Genomic DNA, 14,629 nt, shown 5'->3' with positions numbered 1-14,629 from the left:
CAACTAAGAAGGAGTTCTTCTAAAAAAACTAACGAAGGAGTACTCCTTCAGAAGCCTCCCCGACGATCACTTTGGATGGACTGAGAGCGTGTCACTTGGCGCGCTCCTCTGGGAGCTCCTGAAGGAGTACTCGTTGATTAGTTGCTCCCTCGCTCGCTCATATGCCGCAAGTGGCACGACGCCTTAAGCACCGGCTCCGCAAAACTGGGCTGGCACAGGTTGCCTCATTCGTCCCTTGTCGCTTAGTTCGCTCGATCATGGTTGACCGCTCGACAGCTCTCGAGTTGAAGGATGAATCGTTGACTTTTGAAAAAATCAGAAAAAATGAAGAGAAAAAACATGAATTAAAAAATATTCAAGATTTTGAAAGAAAAGTTCATCATTTAAAAAAAACATCAAATTTGTAAAAAAAATGCAAAATTGAAAAAAGTTCATCGATTTTAAGAAAAAGTTCATTGATTTTGAAATAAGTTCATCATTTTTTTAAAAAAAAACTCATCAATTTCACATTTTTTTAAAAAAACATCAATTTTGAAAAAAAATTACACAAATTAAAAAAATCACCCATTTTTCAAAAATAGAAAAGGAAAAAACTCGAACAAAACCGCTCCAAGGAAAAAGAAAAAAGAAAGAAGGAAAAAGCTTTAAGTAAACACAAAAAGGTGAGGTGGTTAGTGGAGCGCGTATGTAGAAGCAAGATCGCTGGTTTGAACCACGCCGTAGCGCCCAGTTTTTTGCCTTTTAAAACAGAAAAAAAAATGAAGATGGGTCGGCCCAACACGGAAGAGAGGGTGTGTGCCCGATTGCGGAAATAGAAGGAACGAACGCTGGCGCCACAAGTGGCTCACCCTGGCAGAGAAAGTTCATCTGCATTCTGTCAGGGCAGAACCGCACCACCATCGCCGCTCAGTCTCAATCAAACAACCCACTTGCTCTATTAGGGCCCTGTTCGGCAAATCGCCACGGAGTGGAGCCTGAGGGGCGGCCTTCCAGCCACTCCTCAAATTTAAACTAGATCCTGCTCCGCTCCAGCGTGGAGTTGGAGAGTGGAGAGACTCCGAACAGCCCCTAGGCTAAGATGTGTTTGTCCTTTCATTGCCGGTAGAATTTTACTGTTCACGTCTACTCCGACTTCCTTCTTGTTGATCGATGGAGCTTTTCATCGTTTTCGTGTCTCATCATTTCTTTCATCCTTTTTTTCCCAGTAAAGAAGTAACTGACTCAAGTAGTGCACGAGCATCAACACGTTCTCCCTCGTCATTCACCACTAAAGACATATGATCTTTGTGGCTCTTTTTTGCTCTATGATAAAGGTGTGTTCAATACTTAAATAGCAAGGCCCCTCCATGGAAATGGTCACTTGGACGCTAATCCTTTGAAATCAAAAATTGCCACTGTAAAAAAATCACTTGACTAAACGCCACATCAACTTCTGGATACTCCAAAAAAAGCATTATCGACAATTAGGACGCAAAATACATTCATTGCCTCTCTTGGGATTCGGCTCCGGGATGTACATGCTCTTAGCTCTCTCGCAACTTGTATGGTTGTGCCCCTATTTAAATCCCTAATCCGTCTCCTGGCAAGCAAATTGTCATAATGACATGTCATTTTTGGAGCATCCCAAAGTTGGACTGCATTTTTCTTCTATAATTGGTATTCGGGAGATAATTTTTAATTCTAGATAGTTTGCAGTGACAACTTTTCCTGGTGCCTCTAAGAAAGAAAAAAAAACTCAACAATATGGGTCCGGCCGTCGCGCCCATGGCCCATACCCAAGCGAAATGTGTTCATTGCAAAGGGTGTTTGTTCCCTCTTTATCTCCAAAACAAAAAAAAGATGGCCCAAAAATATCATCAAGAACATTTTCGAAGTACTCCTTCCGCCCAGAAAAAAGTGTTGTGGTTTTAGTTCAAATGAAACCACAACAACTATTTTAGTACGGAGGGAGTATATTTTAGAGTTTCTTTAGAGTTCAAATTTAAAAAATTTCTAACAAAAACAAAGGCAATTCCATTCTTAAAGGGGAGCAAAGAGATTTAAAACGCGACCCAAGGCACCGTATTCGGCGCACCCATCCATACGCGCCGCACGGAGAGCATCCAAAAGCCCTAAACCTTTGCCCCCCCATTCCCCCGCTCCACCCATGGGCGCCGACCGCCTCCTCCACCTCGTCCGCGCGCCGGCGGCCGCCCCCGCGGGCCCCCTCCGCGGCCACCCCCAGCCGCGCAGCCGTGTCCGCCTCCCCACGACGCCCGCCGCCGGGATGCGCCGCGTCGCCGTCTCCTGCTCCGGCTCCGGCCCCGCCGACGAGGAAGGCATGACCTACAAGGGCGCCGGCGTGGACATAGACGCCGGCACCGAGCTCGTGCGCCGCATCCGCAGGCTGGCCCCCGGGATCGGCGGCTTCGGCGGCCTCTACCCCCACGGTGCACCTCTACTCTTCCTCATCTTGCTTGCCTTTTGGCTCTAGCTAGCGGCGGTCCCTCTTGCTCGATGCGCCGGAGTTCAGAATCCGTGCCTTGAGAAGCAGGAAGTAAATCCTTTGCTTATGATTGTGCGTGGATTGGAAGTCGGTTGTGCAGGGGAAGGCCCTATCACGTAATTGAGTAACTGAATAATTGATTGACATATTGGCCTTTGTTTTGTCAGTGAGAGAGGGCGATTCGTGAGGTACTACTATACTACTGCTTGGTAGATATGTGTTGACAGGTGTGGTTAGTGAGCGTTTCTTATCACTGTGCCATGTATTCGACTAAACTGTAATGGATATATGTATCTACCAAACACGAACAGTGGTATGGTATTAGGAAAGTAAGAGGGATAGCACTTCATTGGTGGTCTTGGACAAGTCTGCGTCACATATTTGACTAGTTGTTACTCGTTTACTTACTTGGATACAGAAATGTGTTGCCTTGTTAGTAAAATTTGGTCTTCTGCCATTTTGTTGAACAGGGGATGAGTACCTTGTGGCTGGTACTGATGGAGTTGGGACGAAGCTGAAGCTCGCGTTTGAGACCGGTATTCATGATACCATTGGGATTGACCTGGTATGCTCTCACTTGTTTTTCATACATGCCGTTTGTCAGATTTCCTAGGAGAGTCGATGAACATTTTCTGTGTCTGATTCGTCGTGTCAGGTTGCTATGAGTGTCAATGACATTGTAACTTCTGGTGCGAAGCCATTGTTCTTCCTAGATTACTATGCTACGAGCAAGCTCGATGTTGACCTTGCAGAGAAGGTACTGTCAATATTGCTGCTCACTTAACACAGTAATTCTCGCTCTTGCTGATTTTATCTGTCTTCTGCCCATGGAGGATGATATCTATCTATCTTTGACGGTAACTTTCCCTTGTACTTTCATAGGTCATCAAGGGGATTGTGGATGGATGCCAGCAATCAGATTGTATTCTGCTGGGAGGAGAGGTGAGATATTCTGGAATAATACACAGATTTATAAACTGTGGGAGTACCTAATGATCTATGCACATCAGTCTACTAGTAACTAGATGATCTGGCTATTTGATTATTTATTCTTGATACATGGACAAAGTCAACTCACAGTAAAGCATGAATAATTAACATAGCCATCTGTTTTACTTCTAGCATTGATATTTACTCTCCTGAAGCATTCCAATGGACCATACAACTCTGAATATAAGCAGTATTTAAAAAACTGCACAACTCAGTTAGCTATTGTTGATACAGACAGCAGAAATGCCTGATTTCTACAAGGAAGGTGAATATGATCTGAGTGGTTTTGCTGTGGGTGCGGTAAAGAAGGATAAGGTCATTGACGGTAAAAACATTGTGGAGGGGGATGTCCTGATTGGCCTTCCTTCCAGTGGGGTTCACTCGAACGGGTTCTCTCTCGCTAGGAGGTAATGCATTTATCCAGCTCCGTTTGTTTCAAATCAACATAGATGATTGAGAGTGCAAATCTGCTGTCCTGATGCTTTCCTTTTGATAAAATTGTTGCTTCTGGTTAACGACAGTCGGAAAATGTTTTCTCTTTTCCTAGAGTACTGGACAAAAGTGGACTCTCCTTGACTGATCCTCTCCCAAGAAATGATGGTGTAACAACTACTGTTGGTGAAGCTCTCATGGCACCAACTGTCATCTATGTCAAGAAGGTTAGCTTATTCTGACGGATGTCTCATATCTCTAATTGATCCTTAACTGAATTTCTGACTCAGTTGTTTCTAATGAAAAAAGGTACTTGACATTATCGGCAAGGGTGGTGTAAAAGGACTAGCCCATATTACTGGTGGTGGCTTTACTGATAATATCCCAAGAGTATTTCCTAAAGGACTTGGGGCGAAAATTGTCACTGGGTCGTGGCAAGTGCTGCCTGTGTTCCAGTGGCTTCAACAGGTAAGAGCAAACAAATCCATGAGCTTGACATGCATATTCTTGGAGCCCAGCGAATATAGTCACTTGTTTATAATCAAAATAATTGGTTAATGATTTGTTATCCATCTTGAGAACTTGTAATATCAGCCAGCCCAATGGTATTAGGACAATAGTAACAAAACAAAGATCTAAGTAACAATTTGCTTGAGACTTGATACTAACATTGCTATAAGTATTGTTAGTGCTGGCATGTGTATTAAAGGACCGGCAACGTTAAGCTTGAATTGGATGGGGATCCGGGAGCTAGGTAAAACATCACACAGCAGAGCAAGCATAGGATTCTGTGTAGCCCAGAGAAACACCGACATTTCATAGACCATTATGATGTTTTATGCATGTGTATGCACAGTGCTCATCTGTCTGCTCCTTAGCTCCTTTTTTTTCCAACACCTGTAGGTTGGCAAAATCGAAGATGCGGAGATGCTGCGAACGTTCAACATGGGCGTCGGGATGGTCCTTGTAGTGAGCAAAGACGCAGCGGACAGAATCCTCGAAGAGTCGAGCCCTGCTTACCGCATCGGAGAGGTGATCCAGGGCGAGGGGGTTCAGTACGTCTGAGAGCCTACACAAGCGTCTCAAAACTTCTAATGGTTGAGAACTGCTTAGCTGATGATGGGCAACGCTGCCCAGGTTTTTTCGTAACCCCGTGATCTATCTTACGGGGCCAAGTATCGGAGTAGAAGTAGTTTACTCCAGTGAGATTTGACAAAAAAAAAACGGGAATAACGTTTCTCGAACTTCTCGGTTCGCGACAACTCGCTGCAAACAGCTTGTGTTGCTATCCTGAACATCACTTGGCAATTGATGTGAATGCCTCTAGTGTGCTGAATTTTCTTGAGAAATCATATCTATAAATTACATCTCCTGGCCTGTTCATCCATCTGAATGAGATGAAACTTCTTTGGGGGGAGAATGAAATGAGACATTGGGGCTTGTTTCTGTGCGTGTGCAGAATGAGGCGCATCTAGATTCTAGAAACTTTGCCCTCCCAGCTTTGGTACCAAGCGCATGGACTACAGACAGGTTTTTGTGGCCATGCATTGCCGCAGAGTTGCACAATTGCCACGCAACTCATCAATCAAAAGATAAAAAAGTATGATGTCGTCGTCGTCGTCGAGGAAAAAACCGGGTTATTGGAACGGTTTTCTTTTCTGTGTGTTGCTTGCATGATTGCATTGCATCCATAAGAAAAAAATGAATAAGGAACGATGGGGAAGAAAAGAAGAAGAAGAAAAGAGATGAGAAAACAGAAACATTATGAACACTCAAGATGGCGAAGCGGTCAAAGCGCACGCCATGTGATACGCCAACGTGACGGCGTTGGTTCGTGGCGGCACGAGTCGATCGGCGCGGGCCGGCCGGTCACCGGCGGTGGTGGACGATGCCGGTGCAGCGGTCCTTGATCCAGCGGAGGCCGCGGCGGAGCGACGCCTTGACCCTGGCCTCCACGGCGTAGGCCTTGTAGGCCGCCACCCGCCGCCGGCGCTTGGCCTCCGGGTCGCCCGCCCACCACGACGGCGTGGTCACCGCCGACGACCCCGCGCTGCCGCCCCCGCCGCCATTGCCGCCGCCGACATTCCGCGGCGGCCCCGCCGCCGACGAGCCCCGGAACTCCTCCAGATCCCTCATTGTCTCTCCCTCCCTCTGTTACCTCGGTGTGCCGCGATCGAAATGCAACGTGCCGGGACGCCCGCGCTTGCAGTTGGAGCACCGCGAGAGACCTGGCTCTCTATATATATAGACCGTGTGATATAGAGGAGATAGAGACGAGGCCGGCCATGACGGACGGACGGACGGACGATCGATCTCTTCGTCAGTAGTGCTTGGCAGGTCACGGCCGGACGCGCATTATTATTCTTTGGGCCAGCTGAGACCATGGTAAATTTCGCGAAAAATTACAAGGATAGATATATCACACTACTAGTTTTCTTTTACCCGATACTCCCTCGGCCCCAAAATGTAAGACGTTTTTTGACACGATAGATCACACTAGTTGTGAGGATAACCGACTGACATGAACGAGTAATGTCATAAACATACATCATGAGATTATCACAGCGCTTTTGGCACGAGGTAAAAAACCAAATTTAATTTGTTCTTGTTCATCGCAAATGTTATTTTTCGGTCGTAGTGGACGAGCAGTTCGCAAGTTGCCCGGCCAGCAGCTGGGATTCACAAGGCAAAACAAGTGGCGCCCTACCAAGTCAACCACACCGTTTCACAGCATGCACAGCCTGCGGATTTCTTTTTCATTATATACTCCCTCGATTCCTAAATTTAAGTCTTTTTAGAGATTCTACTATGGACTACATATGGAGCAAAATGAGTGAATCTACACTCGAAAATATGTCTATATACATCCGTATGTAGTTTGTAGTGGAATCTCTAAAAAGACTTACATTTAGGAACAGAGGGAGTATAAAATATGAACTCCCCAATGCTCTGGCAATTCTGTCATACAAAATCCACAAGATTACCTGTAGCCAAGTGGACGTGCCCAGGAGTCCAGGACCAAGACAAGATGGCCTAAGCCCATCACATATATGTAGATAATAAACCATGTTTTATATAACTCTAAAATGCGATAATTTATTCTTTCCTATCATTTTCATCAAAAGTTTTACAAGTCTCCAATTGTGCTTTCGGTCCATCACATCTGTAACTCCCCACAAAAAAGTTACCTACACCAGACAGTTATAAACTTATTGGAGACGACAACAAGAGTCGAGCCCGCCCACGATACAGGCAGGCCTTTTTCAACTGATACAACCCCCGCGGCAGAGGGGCGCTGCTGCACTATGTGCCATAACAGACTGATGCTCAACGCACAGCCAGCTGAGTTCAGACTTGGCAACACACAGTCATCATATAACTAACAGTCACAAAAAAACATTTACAACACAAGGAACAGTCATCTCCACGTCGCGCCGAAGTGGGACACGAAGAACCGGAAGTCCGGGTGGTCCACCTGTACGCAGCGGAGCCAGTTGTCCGCCTCCTGCATCAGCAACGTGACGCTCTCCTGCTCCGGGGCGCCGTTGGACGCCCACAGGGAGCTGCGGAGCTTGTAGGATGCCAGCCCGAAGGCGGGCAGGGAAAGCCTGCCCGTTGCGGTGGTGCAGTGCCCGATTCCCTCGAAGCCGGGGCATGCTGGTGTGGTGGGATGGCTATCTGCAAGTTGAAACCAGAGCATTTAGTTAGTGTTCCATGCATGCACGTCCAGAATACTGGTGTCGTCTAGCGGAGGCAAGATAATGAATTCCCTATTTCATATGGCGCTAGAAACAGGGCGCGGGTGCTGGTGTTTTTACCCTTGGAAGGTGTTGCCAGGCAATGGAATGTCAAGAAGCACGCGTCCAGGTCCTTCAGCGTCGGTCCTGTCGGGATTCTATATATGGGGTACCTGCAATCAAAGCATGAGGATGAAACCAGTAACGTATAGAATCATAGCAGCACTGCCACTGCAGTGTTGCTCTTCTATCTTATGCTGAAATACAGCACGGTATGCTGAAATGCAGCACGATAGGCATGCCTAGTTGTTTAGGCATGGCAACTGGTAGGCATCCTCTGCATGGGCCAGCACAGTCGGCAAATGTTATAACTTGACCACTGCGATGGCATCATGCTTAATTATAATGAAACCAAAACGTTGTCTACAGAAAAACAGGTACAACGTTATGGCCAGATGCTATCAAATAAAAATGAGGATGGCAGGTAATAAGTGGATAATACATGGCAGGTAATAAGAGGATAATGAGGATGGCAGGTATTACGGAATAATTGATCACAAATAATTAAAACTCTCAGAAGTTTAGGAACATCTACAGCAAAAGAAGACAACAAATGGAACAGAACACATCTTACCACTGGAAAAATGACTGACTAAACAGGCTCAGAAGTGTTTGAAACATACCATGCAACAGACATCCAACTGGATGGCAGCAAATCGCAGCTTCTGAATGTCTTTAGAGCAGGAAATCTATCCGCAAGAACTGATACCTGGAAAGCATGCAGAATAAGATTCTATACATTGGAAGTCCATAACATGCTTTGAGTTTTCGAAGAAACAAAACTTACCTTGTCTGTTAAAGGCTCTCTGCCATACGGAGGATCCCGCTCCAGATGCTCAAATATAGGAAAACTTGCAGATACAAAAGCATCGCCATCCTCACTTTGTAAGACACCATTTTGAGCAGCATCAGTTTCACTGCTACTCTCACTGCTAAAATCCGTAGATTCCCCGTCACTTTCATCCAGAGGATGCCTTAAGCGAGAAAATTAAGTATAAGAAGTTATGCGCTAGCAAAGGTTTCGCCCAAACAAAAAACACATTCTAAACTAGTAATACTTTCTTTCGAACCTATTCTCAAGACTTCTCTTATTCGTCTACTTTTGTTTCTTATTTTCTTTTATATGTACAGAACATAGTTAAGGTTAACTTGCACGCCAACCCTAGGTCATAGAAATGGCAAGCACTAAGTTACAAAGTCAAGCTCGACATCTGTACAGGTAGATAAAGGAGAAACTTCTAAAGTTGCACAAGCTAAGCAGGATTTCACCACGAAAGTAGCTTAGAATTCAGCAAAGCAGTAGAATTTTCCTTTAAACATCTCTAGAAAAGAAGTAGAAACAAACGGAAATCTCTCCTCTACCATCAGTTTTGCCAAACAGTATCGGTATGTATAAACTGGGACATAATTTAATACACTAACATTTTAGGTAAGAGCAAGTATTATATAATACGTACTAATTTTAGTACACTAAAGTGCATTCCTCACAATTTTAATTGTTATTTGTGTAGTTTGTTACCATATATGAACATCCTCAAGCTCAAACAAATCAGACCATACCAAAAAAATGAGAAATGAATCTGCTGGACAGATTGACCTATGGACTGTTTATACATTCCAAAAGGGAGAATTTCCAACAAGTCATAACTTTGCATAGCGCATATAAGGTTGTTACCTGGTACTTGCAACAGGTCTAGATGGATCAGCATACAGCTGGATAGCAGAGAGATATGGCACATAATATTGTATCACAGAGTCACCGCCATTTAACACCAGGGGAACACCAGCCCCATAAGCACTCCACTCCCTGAAAGACTCCCAGAGATCATCAAGGCAAAAGTAAGGAGATGAATCCATGGCATCTCCACTCCTCCGCATCCTCAAGCTTGTCTGCAGCAGAACGAAACCAATATATTAATCGTAGAACAGGAGCAGTATGATTTTTTTCTTTAATAACCAAAAGTGGTCTACCTTCGACTGGAAATTAAAATCCATTGTGTGCGGACAGAACAGGTGCAAATATCACGACATGGTTGAATCCTTAAGAGAAACTAATGATTTGTAGATGGCAATTGGCACAGATACATATTTCATGGATACACAGATTGCAAGAAAAATGAGAGTACCTGAATAGTTACTATATCTAAGTTACATCAAGCGCAATTAGCGGAAAATCAAAAGCTCCAAAGAGACTAACTGTGTCAATTCCATTCGCCAACACTAGGAAAGTAGTGCTTAAATATAGACTAAAGCAACCAATGGCTGAATAAGCATTCCCTCAAGACAAATTTCTTCTAGGAAACACATCCTAGCAATCATCAGTTGGGGGCCATGGTTAAGAAAAGTACACATGAACTGCTATTAGGACCACGCTAGAATTGAACAACAGTTGCTGCTCACCATCCACAACTACTACCATTAAGAACTTTCAATGGCCTGGAACAAACAATAAATTCAAGCGAAATGCAGTCAGTCTGGAGTAAACTATGAAATGCGGCCTCAACATATTCATCCAGAATCCTTCACTTTCCTTTGGAAAATGACGCATCGGCCATCTCAATAGACCTATGTCGGTGAACATAACCAACCTAGACCAGAACAATCTACACTTTATTATGTAGTCATCACGTTTTAGCAGCTTACTAAATATATATGGATCTAAAAAACTAAGTCCCTCTGGACCCTTCACCCCACATATGTAATCTGCATATAACAGCACGCTTAGGCATGGAAGGATGGATACCTCGGGCATGTTCCGGACGGGCACGGAGGGCGTGGTAGAGGCGAGGAACCTGTCCAGATTCCCGGCCTCCTCCTCCTCCTCCGCGGCAGGCGCGGAGGACACGACATTCACCTCGGCCGCCGTGGAGGCCAGCGAAGGCTTGGAGGAGGTGGACGAGGAGTCGTCGGAATCCGCACGGCCGTCGGCGTCGACGGACGCGACCGCCGCCGCCGCCGCCGCGGCCGTCTTCCGCCTGGGGGAGGGGGACGGGGAGAGCGAGGGCGACGTCGGGGGGCGGCGGCTCTGCAGGCCCTGCTGCTGGTGCTGCTGGCTCTGGCGGCGGTGGGGCGGGTAGTAAAAGCGGTCGCCTTTGAGCTGGCTGCGGGAGGAGGCGGCGGCGGCGCCGGAGGAGCCTGCCATCGTCGCGGCGGCGAGGCGGGGGGCAGGTCAGGGATAGGGTTTGGGGGCGACGGGGGTGGGGGATTCGGGATTGGGGGAATTGGGATGCTTAGGGTTAGGGTTTTGCTGGCCTTTTTAGCCCTCTCGCTCGCTCGCTCGCTGCGGCGCTCGCTGCCTTTGTTTTTCAGACGGGGGTTTGGATCTGAAGACTGGGTGCGCAGGGGAGGGGAGGACGAGGGCAAAGTACAGCGGCAGGCAGGCAGGCAGGCAGTTCCTCCTCGCGGTGGCAGGGTGAGGAGAATTTGAGGAGTTTGTGTGTGGTGTTTTGTCACTTTTCTTCGTGTTCTATAGTGTTTTAGTTTTCGCGCGAAATCGGGCGAAATCGGAGAGATCTTAGGGGGGTGGGGAGCGATAATACCGGTTCGTCTCCCGCGGACGTGCGGCGTGGGACGACCTTGGTATGATGACTACTTAATGCATCTGTTGATGTTGTTACGAGTTATGATACCGCTTCGGGGGCGGCGTGGTGGAACCCGCGGCGGCCTTAAACCGACGCACCACGCGCAATAGGGTTGTGCCAAGGGGGGGGGGGGGGTACGTGGCGGCTGTGCATAGTTGGGTGGTATCTGCTATGGGTTGAAGTCGACAGGAAAAAAAAGTTGGTGCCGCATTAAGCCTTCTTGATGATGATGGCAACGGGGCTGGTGATTGCAATAGTCCAGAAGGCATGTATGTTTCTGGATGCGTGAAGAGAGAGAGACAGGGGCGCGCAGGGATTTGACGGGAAGTGGCGTGAAACCATGTTAGGAAGGAAATATCACCGCTTGTCTTCGTGGCATGTGACTTAGCTATAGAGGTATATCCATCTCAATATGTTGATTCCTCCTCTAACACTAGCGGTTAGGGTAAACTCTCCCCTACGGGCTTCACCAGCCAGCTTGTGGATTCACCTCTTCTCTGCCTGCCGCTCCGGTGGCCGATGGCGGGGAGGGGAATCCGGTGCCTCCGCTCCAGTTAGTGGTTTAGGTTAGAGTATTCAGTCCTCGCAGGTATTTTCCGAGCTCCAATCCTCCCTGAGTTTATTTGTCTAGACATAGTCGACAGAGCTCCGGTGTAGATTATTGTCCTTTCATTGAGGCAGTGAGGTTAGGGTTTCTCGTCATGTGGCGAGATTTGATGCCAAGTGCTTCAGATCTATGCAAGGGTTCAAGGGAGGCTACTGTGATTCCAGGGTGTTAGTCGTTAGGGGCACATGCACGGAAACTTCCCGACTGTCATCGACACAAGGTCAAGCCGGCTCCGGTAGGAGAGCGGCCACAACGGCTCCTGGATGGCTCATTTTAGTGGCAGTAGTGGTCGTTTGGTGGTCTAGAAATCTCGATATAACTTTTATTATGTTTGAGATGTTTTGCACTTTCGGTGAACTTTTGCAATAGATCTGATCTTGTCGCAAAAAGAGCATATCCAAAGTCAAAGCAACTCTACCAGATGCCATATAGATCCGTCCCACAAAATTGTTATATGGTTCGCTCTAAAATGATTTTGCGGGAAGTTGTGCCACGACGCGTAACATATCTTGCAAAAAGAGTACTCGACATTTAAGATAAGTTGTGTTCTCGCTACATAATTCGTCCAGAACACACCGGACATCGTCTACACTAAAACTAAAACATAGATAGGGTAGAACTAGCTTGACATCGGGGGCGGCGACTCATGGCTTGACGTTGAGGTAGATGGAATAACGTTGCTCCTCTAGTCCCCTCCAGCCAGCACTTGCTCCAAAACGATGCCCCGGGGAGGGTGAACGACACCAAAGGCGTCGTCATCATCCGATCCGGGAGACCCAGATCTAGGGTTTCCCCCGGAGCATCCCGAGCCTGATGACGCAAACTGCAACGACGATGCCTCAACAAGGGAATGACATCAGGGACGCCGCCATCATCTGCCATGACGGAAGTCGGCGCGATTTTCATCGGCAGTCTTGCCACCAGTATGTACGCCGCTGGCATCGCTGGTCCCTTCCACCTGAGCAAACTCCAAAGACGATGCCCTCAAAAGGGACCACGATACAAAAGCACCGTCATCGCTCGATCCCAATGAGATCTAGAGTTTCCCCCGGAGTTGCCCTCGGTGTCAAGGACCCAGACCAGGGTTGAATCCTGGCATGATCAGAAGAACCCGTCGAGATCCGCCCAGTCGTCGGCGGGCGCACCCGCCGCCATGGCGTCCGCAACCCGGTGACCATGGGTCAGTCACCGGACATCACGAACGCGTCCAGTCATGGTCAGATCTGGCTGAGGCCAGCGACCCCAACCAGCGATCCAGTGACGCCGCAACCCCCATCGCCATATGCTTGGATCTGATGGAGCCGCAGCCACAGCTAGCTGCCCCGCCTCCCAATGCGCTAGCACGTCCCACCAGAAATTCCGCGCAGCCGCCGCCGCACCGCCGCTGTCGGATTTCGGGTTCCGGCAAAACCCTTGAGGTTTGAACACTAGGGTGCGCACGAAGATTCCCCCCTAACGAATCTCGCTCTCAGCCTCGCCGCGATCCCTAAGCTACCTTGATGAACTCACAACACAAGAGACACAAGATTTATACAGGTTCGGGCCACCGTTGTGGTGTAATATCCTACTCCTGTGTGTGGTGGTGGTGGATTGCCTCTTGGGATGATGATGAATAGTACAAGGGCAAAACAGCCTCATGAGGAGAGGTGTTCTTGTGGTTGGTGGTTTGCTTGGGGAGGAATCGATCTGTTCCTCCTACTGTGGTGGCTAGCCCTATTTATAGAGGCACTCGTCCTCTTCCCAAATATTGAGCGGGAAGGGATCCAACAATGGCCAATTTGAAAGGGGACAACTAGTACAAGTTATCCTGACTAAAGGTGGTCTTCGCCTGTCAAAGGCGCGGGTGGTGACGCCGTCTTGGGCTCCACGATGACCTCCATCCTGCCATCCTGCTGGTCTTGGTCTTGTTGCACCGATATGGAAACCTTTGCCTGATGCCTCGGTACTCCGCGCCTGCGCTTGCCCCCTTAGCACCAAAGGGGAAACGAGGACACTACGCGCGTTGGCACCCGCCTGGCCCTCCGCTTGGTCTTGGTCGTCATGGCTTGCGTCACAGGAGCCTCGCGAGGTACCCCTTGCCTTGATCTCTCCGCCTCCTCGCGAGCCTGCCTGGCTAGGCCGCTCCTAAAGAGGCCTTGTGTCATCCGCCTCACGAGGCTTGGCCCCTCGCGAGGGTCTTGAGTATTGGTTGATGAAGACGGGCCATACTGGGCCACTGGTGGAGCCACACCGCGGGCCAGAGGCAGGCAAGTCTGGGGACCCCCGTTCCCAGAATGCTGACAGTCGCGCCCATAACATAGCTGGCCGCATCGCCGCCAAGCCGCCCCCCGCGAGTGCCTCGCTCCTCACTCGCACGCTACATCCCGCGCCGCAGGGCAGTAGTGGAGGAGGGAAAAATGGCCCCACCACCACCGACGCCAGCCAGGCTTCGCCTAGCCGCGCCCTCTGATGGCGGCGAGGAGTAGGGGAGGTTGGGGATGTTGGAAATATGAGCAATTTACCAAATAATTTTATTAACGGAAATACTAGAGAACGCATGACTAATATAGTAGAGATAAAGTAAGTCAAGCAAACTGATAGAAAGAAGATAAATAGCATCTGCATATATGAACTAGAACAGAACACATCTAGAATAGACACTAGAGCAAGAAGTTGTGATAGAATCTCTAACATAAAGAGTATGAGAACGTCCGGGAACAAGAGCAGAAGCACCGGTCTTGGGGTCGGTGTCCTCGCC

General features: G+C 48.1%; 3 protein-coding genes across 4 annotated transcripts; 1 reads left to right on the top strand and 2 right to left on the bottom strand.

Moving 5' to 3' along the window:
• Window positions 1-2,065: 2,065 nt before the first annotated feature.
• LOC123114113 (phosphoribosylformylglycinamidine cyclo-ligase, chloroplastic/mitochondrial) lies at window positions 2,066-5,294 on the top strand. The gene is made up of 8 exons (XM_044535481.1): window positions 2,066-2,429; window positions 2,956-3,050; window positions 3,141-3,242; window positions 3,368-3,427; window positions 3,710-3,882; window positions 4,023-4,134; window positions 4,217-4,375; window positions 4,811-5,294. Exons 1-8 carry the CDS (start codon window positions 2,147-2,149, stop codon window positions 4,970-4,972), a joined length of 1,146 nt encoding a protein of 381 aa, XP_044391416.1. The 5' UTR covers window positions 2,066-2,146; the 3' UTR covers window positions 4,973-5,294.
• Window positions 5,295-5,527: 233 nt separating this feature from the next.
• Window positions 5,528-6,148, bottom strand: LOC123114114 (uncharacterized). The gene has a single exon (XM_044535482.1). The coding sequence runs from the start codon at window positions 6,041-6,043 to the stop codon at window positions 5,777-5,779; it is 267 nt and encodes an 88-aa protein (XP_044391417.1). The 5' UTR covers window positions 6,044-6,148; the 3' UTR covers window positions 5,528-5,776.
• Window positions 6,149-6,976: 828 nt separating this feature from the next.
• LOC123114112 (uncharacterized) lies at window positions 6,977-11,077 on the bottom strand. 2 transcript variants are annotated; one of them, XM_044535480.1, is made up of 6 exons: window positions 10,448-11,077; window positions 9,380-9,594; window positions 8,492-8,636; window positions 8,328-8,413; window positions 7,726-7,817; window positions 6,977-7,585 (listed from the first exon to the last, which is right to left on the bottom strand). In XM_044535480.1, exons 1-6 carry the CDS (start codon window positions 10,844-10,846, stop codon window positions 7,326-7,328), a joined length of 1,197 nt encoding a protein of 398 aa, XP_044391415.1. In that variant the 5' UTR covers window positions 10,847-11,077; the 3' UTR covers window positions 6,977-7,325. The 2 variants fall into 2 exon arrangements, with proteins under 2 accessions (XP_044391415.1, XP_044391414.1); XM_044535479.1 differs by having other exon boundaries at window positions 8,492-8,678; window positions 10,448-11,058.
• Window positions 11,078-14,629: the final 3,552 nt, after the last annotated feature.

This window comes from Triticum aestivum, chromosome 5B (assembly GCF_018294505.1).
Source record: "Triticum aestivum cultivar Chinese Spring chromosome 5B, IWGSC CS RefSeq v2.1, whole genome shotgun sequence".
NCBI lineage: Eukaryota > Viridiplantae > Streptophyta > Magnoliopsida > Poales > Poaceae > Triticum > Triticum aestivum.
The sequence above is the reverse complement of the archived record's forward strand: the minus strand, read 5'-3'. Positions and strand labels throughout refer to the sequence as shown.

Coding starts and splice junctions, on each gene's coding strand:
- LOC123114113 (XM_044535481.1), top strand. CDS start 2,147: ATGGGCGCCGACCGCCTCCTCCACCTCGTCCGCGCGCCGGCGGCCGCC. Junction 3,883..4,022: donor GGGTTCTCTCTCGCTAGGAG/GTAATGCATTTA, acceptor CTCTTTTCCTAG/AGTACTGGACAAAAGTGGAC. Junction 4,135..4,216: donor CTGTCATCTATGTCAAGAAG/GTTAGCTTATTC, acceptor TAATGAAAAAAG/GTACTTGACATTATCGGCAA.
- LOC123114114 (XM_044535482.1), bottom strand. CDS start 6,043: ATGAGGGATCTGGAGGAGTTCCGGGGCTCGTCGGCGGCGGGGCCGCCG.
- LOC123114112 (XM_044535479.1), bottom strand. CDS start 10,846: ATGGCAGGCTCCTCCGGCGCCGCCGCCGCCTCCTCCCGCAGCCAGCTC. Junction 8,414..8,491: donor GAGAGCCTTTAACAGACAAG/GTAAGTTTTGTT, acceptor CATGCTTTCCAG/GTATCAGTTCTTGCGGATAG. Junction 7,818..8,327: donor AGTTGGATGTCTGTTGCATG/GTATGTTTCAAA, acceptor CTTTGATTGCAG/GTACCCCATATATAGAATCC.